Source organism: Lacerta agilis, chromosome 8 (assembly GCF_009819535.1).
Source record: "Lacerta agilis isolate rLacAgi1 chromosome 8, rLacAgi1.pri, whole genome shotgun sequence".
NCBI lineage: Eukaryota > Metazoa > Chordata > Lepidosauria > Squamata > Lacertidae > Lacerta > Lacerta agilis.
Window position 1 is genome coordinate 83,097,273 of NC_046319.1, and position 19,094 is coordinate 83,116,366.

General features: G+C 49.2%; 2 protein-coding genes across 3 annotated transcripts; both read left to right on the top strand.

Moving 5' to 3' along the window:
- The first annotated feature begins 1,823 nt into the window (after window positions 1-1,823).
- Window positions 1,824-12,099, top strand: TBCB (tubulin folding cofactor B). Of its 2 annotated transcripts, XM_033158629.1 has the most exons (7): window positions 1,881-1,980; window positions 3,979-4,108; window positions 5,489-5,632; window positions 7,405-7,501; window positions 9,296-9,487; window positions 10,571-10,643; window positions 11,499-12,099. In XM_033158629.1, exons 3-7 carry the CDS (start codon window positions 5,528-5,530, stop codon window positions 11,617-11,619), a joined length of 588 nt encoding a protein of 195 aa, XP_033014520.1. In that variant the 5' UTR covers window positions 1,881-1,980; window positions 3,979-4,108; window positions 5,489-5,527; the 3' UTR covers window positions 11,620-12,099. The 2 variants fall into 2 exon arrangements, with proteins under 2 accessions (XP_033014519.1, XP_033014520.1); XM_033158628.1 differs by lacking the exon at window positions 3,979-4,108 and having other exon boundaries at window positions 1,824-1,980.
- A 6,134-nt stretch (window positions 12,100-18,233) lies between these two features.
- On the top strand, window positions 18,234-19,094 carry SDHAF1 (succinate dehydrogenase complex assembly factor 1). The gene has a single exon (XM_033159486.1). The coding sequence runs from the start codon at window positions 18,280-18,282 to the stop codon at window positions 18,541-18,543; it is 264 nt and encodes an 87-aa protein (XP_033015377.1). The 5' UTR covers window positions 18,234-18,279; the 3' UTR covers window positions 18,544-19,094.

Genomic DNA, 19,094 nt, shown 5'->3' on the forward strand with positions numbered 1-19,094 from the left:
TAGAATTTTTGTGCTACTGGAAAGAATTTTTGATTTTACCATGACTCAGTTACGCTTAATCTCTAGGGGTGTGTGTGTGTGTGTGTGTGTGTGGGCTGTGAATTAAGGGGTTCTGTGTGCAAATCATGCCAGACTCCCCAGACCAGCAGGAAGACCCAACCCTTTCCCAGATGCCAGAACCAGCTTCATCCCTTCACTTCTTCCAAGCAGGGTTTGGTGGGGGGTCAGAGAGTGGCACAGGAGAGAACACGGGTGAATACGAAAGGGGGCAAGGCATCTTGCCAACACACCGCCCCACTCATTTCTTACCCCCATCAAAAGATGGAGGGCAGCTGGCTCAAATAGGTCTCCCGCAACTTGTTGCACTCTAGATATTTTAGACTACACCACCAGCTGTCCCCCGATTAAAGAAATTATAGATGCTAAATCGGATAGGGTTTAGTTAGTTAACTTATTAATTGAATCTGCAAAAGTTTGCCCATGACTAGGGAAAAACACTTCACTTCTGGAACAGGAGTAAGTAGCCCAATTTATTTAAAACCAGCTGATGTGCAAAGGTCCTTCCGTACTCACAGGAGAGAAGGCCTTTAAATTTATAAGATGTCAAGCGGATTTTTTTAAAAAAATCAAATACTTGTATAAAAAATGGGGTGGGGTCCAGACGGTTTGTTGCGCTGGGAGATGGTCCTCATGAAGGCCAGGACTAACTTAAATTAGATTGACCTCAACAGATGACCAAGCTCAACATTTGAGGGAGGGCCCAAGGGTAGGAATCGCTTTGTCCATGCTCAGAAAATTGAGCATCATGTACTGCAGGGAATAAAACTGGCGTATTCCTTGCATTATGTCGCCCTCTAGTGAAGAGGGGCTTCCCGATGGGGGCTCGATATTGCAAATAAGCAGCGACAACAACAGGTTGTTTTTTCAATTAAAAAAATGCATTGGGGTTCGTTCCCCCCTCCCCCGGGAAACATCGATCTGGGTTAAATCAATGTGATGGGTGGGATGCAATCTGGCGCTCCGATGCCAACCATGTCGTGGATGTCGTGAGAAAATTGCAGCCACCAGGAGCGATAATTCCCACAAGGGACGTTCACCTAGAAGCCCAGGCATGCATAGAATCTTAGAGAGTTGGAAGGGACCCCCAGGGTCATCTAGTCCAACCCCCTGCAACGGTTCCTGGGAACCATAGTTTGCAAAGGGTCCTGGGAACTGTAGCTCCCTAAAGGCTAGAGCAAAAAAATAAAATAAAATAAAAGTTTCACCTTTGGGCATAATTGGACTGAGCCCACCTTGCCAGCTTATTCCATTTCAACAGTCTATGTTTTTGAGCCTGATCAAAATTGGGATCTGCAATTGCTATTAGTACTATTAGTATTATTACTACTATTATTACTACTATTACTACGAGTACTACAACCGCCCCTCCCCCACCTCTCTGCCTCCGCTCCCTATCGGTGAATGCCTGCCTGCCTGCACTGCGTACATCCTTGCCCTAACTTCCAGCCGGCTTCAGCCCCCTCCTTCGCTTCCTCATCTCTCCTCGCCATTGGCCACTCTGGAAACATCCCGGCTTTCTATTGGTGGATTCCCCGCTCTGGCTTCACGGATAAGAGAGAGAGAGGCGGCGAGGGGGGGGGAAGGGAAGGAAAGCTGCGTTTTTCTTCGTGCGTGGTGGCGAGCCTCGGACGCTGATTGGCGAGGGTCGTCACGGGGGCGGGAAGAGCGCGGGGCGATTGGCTGGCCGAGGGAGCTGCCGGCGGCTGATTGGCCGGGAGGCGGGAGCGGCCCGTGAGGGGATTGTGAGGCGGCGGCTGAGGCGACTGAGGCGGCGGTTTCTCGTGTCGGTCGGGTAGCCGGGTCGGGATGAGCGTCGTGACGGGGACGCCCGCGGTGGTGTCCGTGTCCATCAGCAGCACCCTCAACTCCTTCCGGGCCCTCAAGAGATACGCCCGGGGGCTCACCCTCGCCGAGTTCAAGGTGAGGGGGCGGGACGGGGGGGGGGAGAAGCCGGGCACGTGAAGACGCGCGCAAACGTGTCTAAAAAGAACACGTGTTCTTCAGCCCCCTTCTCTCAGAGAAAAGGGGAGGGGCCCGAATTGGGAGGAGACCCCCCTCCCCCCCCCCCGTTAAAAAGAGGGCTGCTGGTGAGATCCCCCTTCCAAAGAAATAATAATAATAGTTATTATTATTATTATTTATTAGAAAAGGGGGGCTGCTCAAAACGTGCGCGAGGCGAAGCGGGGAGGCGATCATTGAGAAACGATCCAGCTTTTGCAGGATGAAAACATTTTATACCCTTTTTTAAAAAAAAAAAAAAATGCTGACTCTTTTGGGTTTTTTTTTTTTAAATTGGGTTGTTGGTTTTGTTTTGATTTAATGTATTTTATATTTTATGTGAACCTCCCTGAGACCTTGGGGTATAGGTAGGGCGGTATAGGAAATAAATACTGTAAATACATACATACATACTAGCCAGAGGGCTAGTACATCATGTATGTAAAAGGATGTATTGGAAACGGGCAGGCCTATTATTGCAACAGAAACAGCGGGGCCAGTGCCGGATTTACGCATAAGCTAAACAAGCTTTAGTTTAGGGCCCCCCCCAAAAAAATTCAAAGCGGGGAAAAAACTGGGTGTACATTTCCAAAATATAAGATAAAAAAACAAATAAAATAAAACCTACATACAGCAACCGTGTTTTGTGTTGTGTAGGCTCCTATTTGTGATGTGCAAATGGCTTTAGGTACCTATTAGGTCCATCAGTTACCGTATAATAATAATAACAAATAATAATAATAAAATAATAATAATAATATTTTTATTTATACCCTGCCCTTCCCAGCCAGAAAACCGGGCTCAGGGCGGCTAACATCAATTAAAATCACAGCAAAAAAACATAAAAACGATCAATTTAAAATAACAGATTAAAATACACATTTAAAAATTCAATTAAAACTGCAGGTCTCAGTTTCAGAATAACCCACCAATAAAAGATGAAACATAAATATTAAACAGAAACCAACCCAAAGGCCAGGTGGAACAGCTCCGTCTTGCAGGCCCTGCGGAAAGATGCCAAATCCCGCAGGGCCCTGGTCTCTTGTGATAGATAGCGTATATTCAACACAAAAAAACAGCGACAATTTGTTGTGGACAAAGGACAGCTGCACATATAAAGGGCCCCCCCTTACCTTCAGGAGCTGAGGGCCGCATCAAACCTCAATCCGGCCCTGGCGGCACCTAACCAGCCCTTTCATGAAAAGCAGAAATGGATGGGACCCCTCATCTCCCCTGCCCACCCACCCCCCAAATAATAATAATAATTATGGCCCTCCCGTCGCAGAAAGGGAACTGAATTATGACCCTTTGGGAACCCAGATGCAACCCAGACTGCCTGCCTGCCTCCTTTCCTCTGCTATGTGTTTCTCCATCCTGAATCTATACTGGAAAATGGGCCACTGTTTTGTTTTGTTTTTTGTAAGCTAGCCGTTCACTGCAAACAGCCTTCCCAGGGGAACCTCCTTTCCACTAAAAAGTGGGGTGGGGATATCAAAGGAGGATGCTTCCTCCCCCCCCCCCCCCAAGATGAGCTGGATTCCACACACCCCAGCGCACAGTTCAGAGGGGTGCGTCCCCCTCTCGGAAATGGACTTAAATCTAAATTCCTCCCGTCCCATCAGAGACTGAATTTGGACTTTTCCTCCCCTTCCTCCAGGAGCATGACATCTCTTCCCCCCCCCAAAAAAAGAAAGTTCTGGCCTTTACAACGAAAGTGGGGGTTCTCAAAACAGTTGCGTTTGGCACAGACTCCTCTATTCTGCTCTCTTGTAATTCCAAACAGAGGTGCATTTCCGAGGGCATTAAAAATATCGAGGGCCCCTGAAGCTCCACTGATTTGGGGTGTGTGTGTGTGCTGAGACCACTTTAATGCGCCTGTCCCTGTTGTCTTTGTCCCGAGAGACACTTGGCGTGGCTCAGGGCTCCCCTTGCTGCCGCCCGGAGCATCATCCGAATTGCTTGCTGCGTTGCTCTGGCCTGTTCGCACAGCGGCACCTGCAGGCTCCCTAGAGAGGAAGCTGGCACGGATGGGGTGGTGCCCTGTCCTGGGGTAAGCGACTCCTGCGCCGCTGGCAACGGCGCGGCCTGTTTGCTTCCACGCCGAATGGGTTTGCGGTGGCAGCAGGATTGCTGCAAGCACGTGCGATGGGGTACCAAAGGAACGCAGAGAGCTGCGGCTGCTTGTTAGAGGCCTTGCACGTGCAGGTTGATTTCTGCGCTGCCCATCCAGCGCCAAACGAGGGGATTTTTCCTTGCGGAAGAATCGGCTCCCTCTGCTTTGACATTGCAGGGGGAAGGTGGGTTTAGGCTTTGCAGCTAGATTTTTAGCTGCATGGCACGCCCTTTACACCCATTGCATGCGGGCACAGATGGTCGTTGGACTTGCCTCCTGCTCTTGCTTGGGAAGCTGATGCTTTCTTCCACCCACCTGCCCCCCCCCCATCTTGGGGGGGGAACCCTTATATTTGCTTGCTTCAAGTTCCAAACTTGCCTCTCTTTGCTTCTGCCTTTTTGGGGGTTGGGGTGAGGGGTGTCCTTAGCAGAACAGCACTCGACCCCATTTTGAGCTATGGTCCCCAGCAAACAGGCCTGGGTCAACAATAACAAAAATGCCCAGCTGAGTGAGCCAGCCAACCAGCTCTCTTTTTCTCCCCCCACGGCTGCAGCATGTGGCCTTCTGCCAAATTCTGCCTTTTGTTTCCCACCAGCCCTGGCAGTGAGGAACTAGCGTGACAATTTAAGGATGGAGATGCTGTTTTTGCAGTCCCCACCTCTGTCAGGAATGTCACTATCCCCTACTTAGCACCCTGAGCTGGGAGCTGTGCAGGCTGCATCACAGAGGGGAGACCTGTTTCTTGCTCAGAGGGTGTGTAGTGCCTTGGTCAGCAACTAGTTTCTCTGCAGGGCCATTTTGTGAAGTAATTGAGGGGTTGGGTGGGCAGCCCCGCCCCATAAAGTGCCTGGCCTGCCCACTCTGTCGCCACAGGCACCTCTTTGTCTGTCTCTTTTGAGCTTCAGATTGACAACTGGCAGGCCAGAAAGCATATTCGTACAGCCAGGTTAGACTGAAGCAAACTTGTGGCTGACCTTAGCTTTAAGATGCTTTGACATATCCCCATCACTAGAGGTCACAAACACGACTGGTCCCAGTTACAGGTAGGTAGCCGTGTTGGTCTGCCATAGTCAAAACAAAATAAAAAATAAATAAAAAAATTCCTTCCAGTAGCACCTTAGAGACCAACTAAGTTTGTTCTTGGTATGAGCTTTCGTGTGCATGCACACTTCTTCAGATACACTGATACAGAAGTCACCAGACCCTTATATAAAGTGAGAGGGTGGGGAGGGGTGGTGGGAATGGGTGAGCGAGGGGTGGGATATTTCGCATCATCTGTTGCCTGTGATAAATGCTCTTCCCCTTCTGTCTGAACAGTGTAAGCTGGAACTGGTTGTGGGAAGTCCGGCATCATGCATGGACCTCGAGCTCTATACTCCGGACGACAAGTTTGTGATGAAACTCGACAGCGATGAGGCCTTGCTGGGGTCTTACCCCATTGACGACGGGTGCAGGATTCATGTGAGTGTTGGGCTGGTTCTTCCCTGGATCGAGAGGACGCGGGCTGAGGCTCTCCTCAAAATACTTTTGCTATTGCAAGAAATTGGGGGAAGCTGTCCTGGGGCCTGGACTGCATGAGGGCCTGTTACGCTTCTGATAAGAAGCCGCCTTCTGATTTCTGTTGCTGTCCCTCTGTTTCCCCCTATTACAGTGGTACCTCTGGTTATGAAAGGGATCTGTTCCAGATCCCCGTTCGTAACCTGAAAGGTCCGCAACTTGAAGCGCCGCGTCTGCGCATGTGTGTGACACAATTCGGTGCTTCTGCGCATGTGCGTGATGTCATTTTGCGCGTCTGCACAAACCGCCGAACCCAGAAGTAACCCGTTTCGGTACTTCAGGGTTCGGCAGGTTCGTAACCCGTGACGACCGCAACATATGGCATTCGTAACACGAGGTACAACTGTATTTATATAGCAGCATCAATGTACTTTCAGACATGTGCAGTCAAGGGATTTTTTTTTCCATTTAGTCGTTTAGTGGTGTCCTACTCTTCGTGGCCCCATGGACCAGAGCACACCAGGCACTCCTGTCTTCCACTGCCTCCCACAGTTTGGTCAGACTCATGCCAGTCGCTTCAAGAACACTGTCCAACCATCTCATCCTCTGTCTTCCCCTTCTCCTTGTGCCCTCCATCTTTCCCAACATCAGGGTCTTTTCCAGGGAGTCTTCTCTTCTCATGAGGTGGCCAAAGTACTGGAGCCTCAACTTCAGGATCTGTCCTTCCAGTGAGCACTCAGGGCTGATTTCTTTGAGAATGGATAGGTTTGATCTTCTTGCAGTCCATGGGACTCTCAAGAGTCTCCTCCAGCACCATCTCCCCTTATAGCACCGTTCCCCAAAGCTGGGGACGGCAGAGGCCCTGATGAGATCCCACTGCCAAGTAAAAGCATTTCACTTCTTCCATGCACTGGCGATAAACTTGTGAATGCCGCCTTTGCTTTAGGTCTTCTATGCTGCTGCGTACACTAACCTTCTTTTTAGAAATGATAGGTTTATTCAGTGTGTTTTTAGGTGCTGGCTGTATGTTTTAATATGTTGGCAACCCCCCTGTGATCAGAGTGATGTGATTATGGGTGGTCTACTGGTGTTGCTAGTAAATGTTAATAAACAAAATAAAAGAAAATATAATTCTCTGTAAAGAATGGGAGGACAGGTCCCTGCCACATTCCAGGGTCCTTATGATCTAGAAATTGACACAGGGGAGGGAAACTGAAGTGGGGAGAATTGGGAAGAAGAAGCGTTTATTTCAGCTGCATGCACTTATTCCTATTTGCAGTAGGTTATGGAGATTACTTGGTTCTGCCAAAGGATTCGTGAGTGGGTGATGAAAGTGAGGTTCCCTGGCTACTGAAATGTAGTTTGCACATTCCATGGGAATGGGGACCTGCTCTCTTCCATTGCTTAATGTTCCTCTGAGCAGCATTATGCACATTGGTGCCACACTGCAAATAATTAAATTATGTGACTAATTGATTTTTGGAGTATTTTCCATAGTGGGGTCTATTCCTAGTAGTAACTGTGTCACTGTGTTCTATATATAAATTTAATCCTTATTTTTTTTAAAAAAAGATGGAATGAAACATGCGGCACATGGCCATCTGTGAACTAGAACTTGGAGCCGCTTTGCAATTGGTGTCAACAAATGCCTTTAAAAAAAAGAAGCTTAGAAATTTCTCTTTTGCTTCTGCATTTAAAGACTAAATAAAATGACTGTGTTTTGTGGGGGCCTGTAGGTTATTGACAAGAGCGGTGCAACCATCGGGGAATACGAAAATGTGTCAAAGGTGGAGAAATTCGAGATAACCGATGCTGAATATGACAAGCGATCAGGTGAGAGCTGATGGCAGTGTCCCAAATGAATCTGTGTTTGAAAGAAAAGAATCTGTCTAATCCCATCCATTGTATCTTAGGTTCTTGAAACTGGCTTCTCGTTTTGTGTGTTGGGTTCCAACTGCTCACATTCTTGGATTGCTTCGAAAGAGGTTGAGACAAACCACTTCTGGTGCATCAGGACACTGTCACAAGTGCCAGAGCGCATGGAAACGCTGTTTACCTTCCCGCTGCAGTGATACCTGTTAATCTACTTGCACTGGTATGCTTTCAAAGTGCTGAGTTCGCAGAAGCTAGGACAGAGCAACAGGAGCTCTCCGCGCCACGGGGATTTGAACTGCCGACCGATCGGAAGGTTGGCAGATCAAATCCATGCGACGGGTTGAGTTCCTGTTCCTCTATCCCAGCTTTGGCCAACCTAGCAGTTCGAAAGCATAACAACGTGATTAGATAAATAGGTACCGCTGTGGCAGGAAGGTAAATGGCATTTCCGTGCGCTCTGGCACTCGCCACGGTCCTCCGTATGCCAGTAGCGGTTTAGTCCTGCTGGCCACATGACCCGGAAAGCTGTCTGTGGACAAACGCCGGCTCCCTTAGCCTGAAAGCGAGATGAGCGCCGCAACCCCATAGTCGCCTTTGACTGGACTTAACCGTCCAGCGGTCCTTTACCTTGCCTGGATAAGAGAAGACTGATACTATAGCCATTTCCAAATATCTAAAGGGTTGTCACTTGGAAGAGGGAATAAGCTTGTTTTCTGCTACTACAGAGGGCGGGACTCGAACCAATAGATTCAAGCTACAAAAAAGGGGATTCCAATTAAACAACAGGAAGAACTTTCTGACAGTTAGAGTCGTTTGACAGTGGAACGGACTCCCTCGGGAGCTGGTGGACTCTCCTTCGTTGGAGGCTTTTAAGCAGAGGTTGGATGGCCATCTGTCATGGATGCTTTAGATGAGATCCCTGCATCGCAGGGGGTTGGACTGGATGACCCTCAAGGTCCCTTCCAACTCTACAGATCTGTGATTCTAAGATTCAGTGTCTTGTGGCATTGCTGGGAATCTCAAGCGAGAAGAGTGCTGTTGTGCTCAGGCCCTGCTTGTGAGCTTCCCGTTCAGGTTGGCCACACTGAGAACAGGATGCTGGGCTAGATAGACCTTTGTTCCTTTGCTTGAGTGAACTAATTCATAGAAGAAGAAGAGTTTGGATTTGATATCCTGCTTTATCACTACCCAAAGGAGTCTCAAAGCGGCTCACATTCTCCTTTCCCTTCCTCTGTGAGGTGAGTGGGGCTGGGAGACTTCAGAGAAGTGTGACTAGCCCAAGGTCACCCAGCAGCTGCATGTGGAGGAGCGGAGACGCGAACCCGGTTCACCAGATTACGAGTCCACCGCTCTTAACCACTACACCACACTGGCTCTCAGTGAAGGCTCAGTGGTACTGTTGTAGATGGCCTTGTTTCAGCCTGAATGTTTCTTGAGGGAACCCAGCTTCCTGTTCGCTGCTTGAAGAGAAACGAGTTTACTCCTTTTTAATGGATTCCCGCCAGTGTGGTGTAGTGGTTAAGAGCGGTGGACTCGTAATCTGGTGAACCGGCTTCGCGTCTCCGCTCCTCCACATGCAGCTGCTGGGTGACCTTGGGCTAGTCACACTTCTCTGAAATCTCTCAGCCCCACTCAGCTCACAGAGGAAGGGAAAGGAGAATGTGAGCCGCTTTGAGACTCCTTCGGGTAGTGATAAAGTGGGATATCAAATCCAAACACTTCTTCCCTTCTTCTACTCTCTCTGTCCTGCAGATACAGCACGCTCCTTCATGAAAACAAGTAAGCTGGGGCCGTACAATGCGGAAGAAATGGTGAAGAGGGAAGCAGACAGGGAACAGAAGCTGATGGAGGAGAAGGCCCAGGCGGAAGCCATTTCCGTGGGGTCGAGGTGTGAGGTGCGGGCAGCGGGGCAGCCCAACAAACGGGGGACAGTGATGTACGTTGGTGAGTACCTGCCTGCATGTCCCTACTTCCTGCACTGTAGAAGAGAGTCACTTTGTAGGGATTGGAGGGGGGTGGGACATTTAAAATACGGTGCAGAAACCAGTGTGAGGAGCAGGGGTTGGACTAGATTTGTTGGATCAATCCATCAACTTCTGATGGATGATTTAGTAGGATTCCATCTGGCTGTGCGTGTGTGTCAGTATCAACACTCAGCAGAGTTACATCTCAACGCAGCTCCATCCTTGGAAGCATCTTTGGGGTTGAAGGTACACACAGTAGGCAAATAAACGCTCATGGACGCCATAAAGATTCAGTCAAGTGTTGAGGTTTACTAAACAGGCATAAAAGCTTATTGGTAGCGAATATATACATTCACTGCTGCCGTAGTCAAGGCATGCTTAGAGTCCAACAAGAGTCCCAAGACTCTCTCTCTTAACTGCAAGACGCAAGCAAGAGACAAGTTACAACAGAATCATTTACAGGTGGGTAGCCGTGCTGGTCTGCCATAGTCGAAACAAAATAGAAAATTCTTTCCAGTAGCACCTTAGAGACCAACTGAGTTTGTTCTTGGTATGAGCTTTCGTGTGCATGCACACTTCTTCAGGTATCTGAAGAAGTGTGCATGCACACGAAAGCTCATACCAAGAACAAACTCAGTTGGTCTCTAAGGTGCTACTGAACAGAATCATTGTTATCAGTACTTCCTATCAACACTGCGCATGTCCAAAGAACAGTTCCCATGGAAAAAGTCCTTGCGTACACGCACACACACACACACAAAAAAACTCCAGCCTTCTGCTGCTTCTTGAAACTTCATCTCTGTTTCTGGAACAAATGATCCTTTCACACACAGAGAGAGACCTCAGGGTCCCTTCCAACTGTATGATTCTATGAAATTTGATGGTGCTTTTCAGCTTGAACAAGGATTGTGAGTGTCCCTCCCTCCTTGCAAAAAACAGATAAGCTGCTTCAAGTCCCGGCGAGACTTCTAGTCCAAAGCACGCTTCCTTGGAAGTAGGGCCCACTGCGCTTGTGCCTGACTTAGGATTGTAAGCTTTCCACCTTTTCCTTTATTCTCCATAGGCTTAACGGAGTTCAAGCCTGGTTACTGGGTCGGCATCAAGTACGATGAGCCTGTGGGGAAGCACGACGGAAGGTAAATCGCTCCCTCCACCTGACGTCTCTTGCAGGTGGCTCTGGTAGCTTCATAGATAATGGGATCTGGGTGGCTCTGGTAGCTTCAGAGCTTGATGTTGAAGCATCGACATTTTAGGTCTGCATCTAAAGGCAGTCCGCAGCTTCTTAACAGGAGTGTTGCAGGGCCAGTTAACATTCAGCGTGGTTTTTTTTTTTTTTTAAATAGTGTTTGTAGTTCGTTTTAGGCTGCCTTAGAAAGATAAAAGCAAGTCCGAGTTTGCTTCAGGTCTTCCTCTGTAGTGTTGCTGGCAGCAATTCACTAAATATACGGCTTCTCTGTTGAGAAGGACAAGAGTGCCGAATGTTGCATTGAGTACAGAATTCTGCCGGAGGGGTGGCTGAATAACATTAACAGCAGTTGGGGGCAGAATGTCAAGAGTCCCGCATGGTTCCCACCCGTTCTTAACAGCCAGCAAAACAAGAGGAAACGTTTTTTGTAAATGTAAAATAATGATATGAATAATTTTATTATATGTCAGTCATGTGACTGGGTTGCCCCTGCCACTCTGGGCGGCTTCCAACAAAATATCAAAAACACAGTGAAACCTTTGGATGTCTTCTGGAAGTCATATAGTTGTTTTAAAGATTTTTTAAATGGCGGGAGCAGGATAAAGAATGCAGAGCAAAACAGGCAACTCCTGTAATTTCTACAGGGCACAGAATGTAGATTGCAGAAGTGTTCCTTTTTAAAAAGTCAGCGGTTTGTGCTGAGGATGGGGGCTTCGGCCGCCCTTTGGCCAGCTGGGCTTGTCCTCCGACTGACTGCTATCCCTCGAGACGCCCCAGCCTGAGTGTGACTGTCTTTCTCCTGCAGCGTCAATGGAAAGCAGTACTTTGAGTGCCAGCTCAAGTACGGGGCCTTCGTCAAGCCTCGCTTCGTCACCGTGGGGGATTTCCCGGAAGTGGTGGACTACGGCCTGGATGACGAAATGTGACGGGGAGAGGAAGAGGTGCAGGGGTGGCTGAAGGAAGCGGAGCGGGTCGCCACGCGGCCTCTGTCCATGGCTGGCTGTTGCGCTCTGATCCCGTGCGCGAGGTCACTTGAGCAAGCCAGAGGGAGAAGGCGCGAAAAACCGCTGTGTGTTCCTCGACTTGTGTTGCTGGTTTCCTTGCCCCCCCCCCTTCCCCTGGTTGTCTCTTGTCTGTTCCGTGAAGATGCTACATCCCCTTGATTTTTCTCACATTTGCACCGTTCTGTGCCAGCTGAGTTAACCCAGAGGAAACCGGAGTGTCCTTGCCTTGTTGTAGCAATCCTCGAAAGGGTGGGGCCTGGGGGTGGCAGCAAAGTCGCTCCTGGTTACCCCACCCCACCCCACCCCGGTAGTAAGGCCTGCTGGTTGCAGAAGCAGTTAGTTGAGCAGGTTGAAAAGAGAACCTCTGAGCAGATTTGTACAAGACCCTTCCTGCTTTTTTTTTTTAAAAAAAAGTTAACGCAGACATTTCTATGACCATGCATTTTTTTCCCCATTGTGAAAACTTCTTTTTTTGTGCTGCTGGCCGATGCTATGTGAATACGATAAATTAAAAAAAAGTTGGTGGGAAAATACATTCCAGACACGAGTGCTGCTTCTGTGTGAGCTTCTTCCATCTTGCACGCCAAGTTCCTGGGGGTCCCAGCTGGGTGGAGGTATAGGAGGTCGTCTTGCAGCAGCTCTCCAGATCCTTGGGTCTCCTTGCCTCGCTTTCCAGATCACTTCAGCTGGAGATTCCAGGGATGGAACCTGGAACCTTGTGCAAGGGAAAGAGTGCGCAGCCCTGCCGCTGGGTTTTTCTCCCCCTTCCTCTGAAGATTACAAATACGGGTGGGGAGGGTGTGCCCCCTTAGTACCAATGTATGGATGAGGAACCTGTGGCCGCCCAGCTGATGGTGCACTCAGGTTCCCATCAGCCCCATCCGGCATGGCCAGTGGTGGAGGATGATGGGAGTTTTAGTCCCGCGTTCATTAGGAGGACGAGAGATTCCCCATCCTGCCTCTAGCGTGATCTCCATGCTCGGCTCCTCTCTTGCCTTGACTGCAAGGACAGCTCTGTTTCTGATCTTCTAGGGAAGCATCTGCTAAATTCACATTCTCCCTCTCCTTAAGCGCTTAACCCTGATTTTCTCTGCATCTGCTTCAAGCTGCTAGTTACTATCTGTCCCTTGCGCTGCTTTCACTCTGTCCGTTCGGCATAAGTGGAATTCCGCCGTTGCTCTCCTTTCTCATCTTCGCAGCCTGTTCCTCCCTCAGCTGGTAACGCTATCCCTCAGTCTTGCTCAGCTGGTCCTGTTTCCCTTCAAAATCCTTCATCGCCCAGGCTTCAACTCGTTTGCTCCTCATCCGAATCATCTGTTCCCCCGCCTCATTTGTTCAACCTCTCCCAGCCCTTCCTGAATCTTAAGCTCTGTGGTCAAGGGCCGCATCATTTAGGAGGGTGCTGTTGCATCTCGCTCACGGCTGGGCTGGATAAATGTGCCGTAGTAATTGGGGGAGCTTTTCATGTAGTTGAGCAAAAATGAATGTGAGTGAAAACTTAAGCCTCTATCCAAGCACTGAAATGTGACCGCTGTGGTCTTGTGGCTGCAGCATTCTGCAAGCTTGCCAAATATATATATATTTGGTAACAGCAGTCACGAAATTAAAAGACGCCTGCTTCTTGGCAGAAAAGCAATGACAAACCTAGACAGCATCTTAAAAAGCAAGAGACATCACCTTGCCGACAATGGTCCGTATAGTTAAAGCTATGGTTTTCCCAGTAGTGATGTATGGATGTGAGAGCTGGACCATAAAGAAGACTGATCGCCAAAGAATGGATGCTTTTGAATTCTGGTGCTGGAGGAGACTCTTGAGAGTCCCATGGACTGCAAGAAGATCAAACCTATCCATTCTGAAGGAAATCAGCCCTGAGTGCTCACTGGAAGGACAGATCCTGAAGCTGAGGCTCCAAGACTTTGGCCACCTCATGAGAAGAGAAGACTCCCTGGAAAAGACCCTGATGTTGGGAAAGATGGAGGGCACAAGGAGAAGGGGATGACAGAGGATGAGATGGTTGGACAGTGTTCTCAAAGTGACTGGCATGAGTTTGGCCAAACTGCGGGAGGCAGCGGAGAATAGGGGTGCCTGGCGTGTTCTGGTCCATGGGGTCACAAATAGTTGGACACGACTGAACGACTGAACAACAACGAATAAATGTGTGTGTGTGTGTGTGTGTATGCGTCCCTTGCCTGGGAAAGTTAGTGGGCTCAAACTATACTGCCTTTCATAGATTACTATGATAGTCACATTCCCTGTTTGAACAAAATAGAAAATTCTTTTCTTCAGATACCTGAAGAAGTGTGCATGCACACGAAAGCTCATACCGAGAACAAACTCAGTTGGTCTCTAAGGTGCTACTGGAAAGAATTTTCTTTCGACTATGGCAGACCAGCACGGCTACCCACCTGTAACATTCCCTGTTTGAGTTCTTCCTCAAAAATGATTGGATTTTAAAAACACAACAAACCCCAATCTGCTGCTTAAAGCCCTCAAGCAAAGCATATGACAGGAAACCTAAACGTTTGTTTTGGAAACGAGTTTGGACTAAGTGTCATAAGCCTTCTTAACGAGGAAGGCCCACCCAGGGCTTCTGGGGGCAGGTGGTGGGGAGCCCCGAGCGAACAGTGCCTGAACTGTAGATGCCAGCCCTTGCCATAACTGGGGAACATCTTTGCCCCCCCCCCACCTGACGCTGGGCTCCCACCTCCTGTCAGTGCCAGCCAGCATAGTTGGCTGTCGGGGCTGAGAGGAAGTTTATGCAGTGCTGGTGCCAGGCTATTTTGTGCCTTGTGGAAATCGCCAACTTCAGATTTCAAAAACCCATCTTGTAGAAATGATAAAAAATTCTCCAAAATGTATAAGTAAAATATGGTCAGAAATTCGTAGGATAAACAAAAACTTAATCTGTATAAAAACTCAGCCCCTCAAAGGTCAGTACTGCACCCTAGGTAGAACGTGATACTCTTATTCTCTGAGTTATGGGTTCAAGCCCCACCATGGGCAAAAGAGCCCCGCATTGCAGGGGGTTGGACTAGATGACCCTCGCGGCCCCAGGTGTACAATTTTGTGATAGCACCGGCCCTGGGTATATGTAAGGCCACAGATTCCCTATCTCTGTCTGAAGCAACACGGGCAGCCCGAAACCCTTGGCTGCTCTCGGTATGATCCTCCAAGAGACCTACAGGGACAATTCTTTAGCGGGTGTAGGGGGGGCAGGCAGGTCGTTTGGGGCGCGCCAGGGACGAGGCCTTTAACTCCCGTGTGCCTTAATCAAGCCTAGGTTGTTGTGGGAGCAGCGGATAGGGAAGCCGCAATCTGCGCACATGCACCCACTGTTTATTTATTTTTCAAAATAAAGTAAATTTCTTGCAAAGCTTCCATTCACCCAGTCAGTGAGTCCGAATACAATCGCCAACGTGGAGCCCCCTTTGGGTCACCTTCTCGGGTAGGGGATCGCCAGGGCAAAGAGGCGACCCTTCCCCCCCCCTCGCCCTTCCTTGGGGGTCTCCTTAAGGACAATGACGCTCCGCCTCCCCCGCCCACGTGGCCTCCAGCAGCGGCCGGGAGCTTCCTGGGAACGCCCCCCTCGCGAGCGGCGAGCCAATGGGAAGCGAGTAGAACGCGCCGGCGGTGTCTCAACGTTCTACGGCTTGTGACGCACAGAGGCGGGGATCCCCTCCTTTGGCCGGAGTCCGCATGGAGGAGCGGCGGAGCAGGTGAGAGCGGAGCTCCGGCGGGGAGCGTCGCGGGATCGCGGACCAGGCGCCGGGTAACCAGGGGGGGGGGTAGGTCCTCTCGGACTGCGTTTTCAGGGCGATCGCTTCAAGGCCACTAGAATTGGGGGCTGTTTCTGTTGCCAAGCCCGAGTCGGGTCAGGGGGGAGGGGGCAGGGCCGGATTTAGGTTTAAATGTCCAGCTGTCCTTTGCCAACAACAAATTGTCGCTGTTTCTTTGTGTTGTGTTGAATATACGCTAGATGAAATTAAAAATTCCTTCCAGTAGCACCTTAGAGACCAACTAAGTTTGTTCTTGGTATAAGTCCTTGCATTTAGTCAGAAAGAAGATGTCACTCTGTACATGTGCAAGTTTCTTGGTGAGGTTGGTAGACTTCCATTTCATGCGGCTCAATGTGGTGCCTTCCATAGTTCCAGTTACAGGTAGGTAGCCGTGTTGGTCTGCCATAGTCAAAACAAAATACAGTAAAATAAAAAATTCCTTCCAGTAGCACCTTAGAGACCAAGAACAAACTTAGTTGGTCTCTAAGACGCTACTGGAAGGGATTTTTTTATTTTATTTTGTTTTGACTATGGCAGACCAACATGGCTTTGTTGTTGTTGTTCAGTTGTTCAGTCGTGTCCGACTCTTCATGACCCCATGGACCAGAGCACACCAGGCACGCCTATCCTTCACTGCCTCTCGCAGTTTGGCCAAACTCATGTTAGTAGCTTCAAGAACACTGTCCAACCATCTCATCCTCTGTCGTCCCCTTCTCCTAACATGGCTACCTACCTGTAACTATACGCTAGATGGTAATTGATGGACCTAATAGGTATCTCAAGCCATTTGGGCATCACAAAATAAGTATCTTATCAAAGTCATGGTTGAACTGAAATACAATTAAGAAGAAGTATATTAATAGTGAAATACAATTAAGAAGAAGTATACAATTAAGAAGAAGTATATTAATATTGAAATAATTATTAAGCTCTAACTTAAAATGATTGGGGGCCCATGACTTACATCATAGGAGCCGACACAACACAAAAGTATCTGAAGAAGTGTGCGTGCACACGAAAGCTTATACCCAGAACTACTTAGTTGTTCTCTCAGGTGATACTGGACATTTTTTTAATATTCTTTTTTTCGACCACAAAACACTGCTGCCGTATGTAGGTTTTTTTTTATTTGTTTTTTTTTATCTTCTGTTTTCGAAATGCACATCTAGGTGTTTTTTCCCTTTAAATTATTGGGGGGGGGCCAAGAGAGTGGGGCCCTAAGATAGAGCTTGTTTAGCTTATATGTAATTCCGGCGCTGGGTTGGGGGGGGGCAGCTTCTGGTGGCCCATGTGTTCCCAAAGATACCTCCGGCCCCCATGCCCGAAACATCGCTGACCATTAATAATTAGCCTCTGATTTTGTACTTTTCATTCTCCTCGCTGTGGAGCCTTTTTGCTAAGGCTGCAGCGCTTAATCTGGTGGGGGGGGGGCTGTCCACCTTTGGTCCCCATCCTGCACTCAGCTCTCACCTGCCGCTCCTAGAAGCTGTCGGCAGCGGCCACAATCCCAGGATGGCTAAACCAGGTGAGGGCAGCCGATGGGTCTCAAACCCTCAGTGAGTTAGGGGCTTCCCCTGCATGCAAAGACAGGCTCTGGTTGATTGGGCAGGTGGAGACCAAGGGTCAAGAAGGCGGTTTCTGCACATGCTGCAGAGCAGGGGTCAGCAAGGTTTACCTCGCCTGGGTTGGTTCACTCCTGCGGAGATTGCTCTGTGGGCCGGATCACGGCTGCGCATTTCTGGCCTATGTGCAGGCCCAAACAGAGGGGGGGGGGTGTCATATGGGCCAATATTGGCCCGGGCCTCCGATTCCAAAGGGGGCCTCGGTCAGCATATTCACAATCGCTCACAAATGTAAATACTTAAAACAATCCTTTTCCCTATGTATTTTTAAAAAGCACTATTGTATATCTATATTTTCCATTTTGTCTTTATATGCAGATACGGTTCAAGCCTTGAAATTCCCAGGGTAAAAAAAAGGGGGGGCACATTATCTACCTGGCCTGGGCCTCTGCCTGGCTCTGCAAGGGCCTGCCTATGCGTGTGCATACGGTGCCCCCCCCCCCATATTCTGTTCAATTTGGCACCCCTGACACAGGTCTTGGAACTCGGACCCAGGGCTGATTGCTCCCGCCCTCCTCCAGCCTTGCTTGGGCACCACCCTTATACCGTATTTTTCACCCCATAGGGCGCACCGGACCATAGGGTGCACCTCGTTTTTAGAGGAGGAAACAAGAAAAATTTTTTTTCTGGTTTTCCTCCTCTAAAAGCCCTGTTTTTTTTAGGATCAGCTAAAAGTTTTACAGCTTTTTTTGCAAAGAGGAAAAGCCCCGTTTTTATGGGGTTCAACTCACATTTCTGCAGCTTCTAAAGGAAAGGGAGCCTTTTCTACAGTTTCCAGACAGATAATCTAATCAGCCAGTCCCATGTCGCTGGGGAAACAAACAACCTCCCTCTGCAGCACATTCAACAAAGGTGGGCGGGCTGAAAGGGAGCCAGGACTCTTATCTCTCTCCCGATCTCTTGCTGATCAGCTGCTGAGCGGGGTCCTTTCAACACCCCCTTTTCTCTTTGTAAAATAAAAGGCATGGTCCTCTTTTGGCCCCTGGTCAATTTGGCTCCAGGGACCACCATTCGCTCCATAAGATGCACAGATATTTCCTCTTACTTTTTAGGAGGAAAAAAGTGTGTCTTATGGAGCGAGAAATACGGTACTTTCGCACCATCTTTTGTTCTGACGCTGCTCCTTTTGGTTCCCCAGCCCCTGACCTGCTCCTTGGGCGACCCTCCCTGGCTGACCGGAAGGGATGTCCGAACGCCCCATGGCCCGCCACAGCAAGCTTCAGAAGCAAGTGCTCGGCCTCTACCGCAGCTTCCTGCGGGCCGGCAAGGACAAGCCCGGCTTCCTTCCTCAGATACGGGCCGAGTTCAGGAAAAATGCCCAGATCCCCCGGACGGATGTCATGATTATAGAGTACCTCGTCCGGCGCGGGCAGCGGCAGCTGGAGCAGCTCAGAGACGCCCACACCAAGCAGATGGGTGCCTTCGTCAGGACGGAACAGGAGGAATGATGAGCCGGGAATTTTACTTTTTGGAAACGGTTCCCTGGAATGGTCCTTTCTCCTAGCTGCTGGCATTGCAGGCGTGGAATCTGTGGCCTTGCAGATGTTTCTCCGTGAGCGTGGCCAGTGGTCCAGGGTGATGGGAGTTGCTGCTTAGCAGCTTAGCAAATCCAGAATACAGGATCTGGGTTGCCCTCTCAGAAATGACTGAACAGAGCTGCCCACAGTTGCCGCTCGAGGGCGCAGTTGAGAAATACATAATCATTCTGTTCCCATCGCATTTTTATCCTCCTTCTTATAGTGGAACTAAAAACACTTGCTCCCAGCAGATATAAGAATGGTTTAAGCAGGTCTGATTGACGCAGCTCACCTCAAGAGACTCTGGGGTTTGCCGTGTGGAAGTTGGGAATTCGGTATTGGAGATCGTCAACACGCTCACATGGCGGTTGAACCGGTTTAGGCGCCCTGTGTAGACGCATTTCAAACCCACTTTCTCAGTTTTTCCTTGCTACCTTGGTTGTTCTGTCTTGGCGGGAATTTGAATAAACTAAATTGCCAAA

Bases quoted from the DNA above. Each gene is read 5' to 3' on its own strand.
- TBCB (XM_033158628.1), top strand. From the start codon at position 1,867: ATGAGCGTCGTGACGGGGACGCCCGCGGTGGTGTCCGTGTCCATCAGC. The intron at 1,981-5,488 runs GTGAGGGGGCGG...CTGTCTGAACAG, and splicing joins TCACCCTCGCCGAGTTCAAG to TGTAAGCTGGAACTGGTTGT. The intron at 9,488-10,570 runs GTGAGTACCTGC...TATTCTCCATAG, and splicing joins GGGGACAGTGATGTACGTTG to GCTTAACGGAGTTCAAGCCT.
- SDHAF1 (XM_033159486.1), top strand. From the start codon at position 18,280: ATGTCCGAACGCCCCATGGCCCGCCACAGCAAGCTTCAGAAGCAAGTG.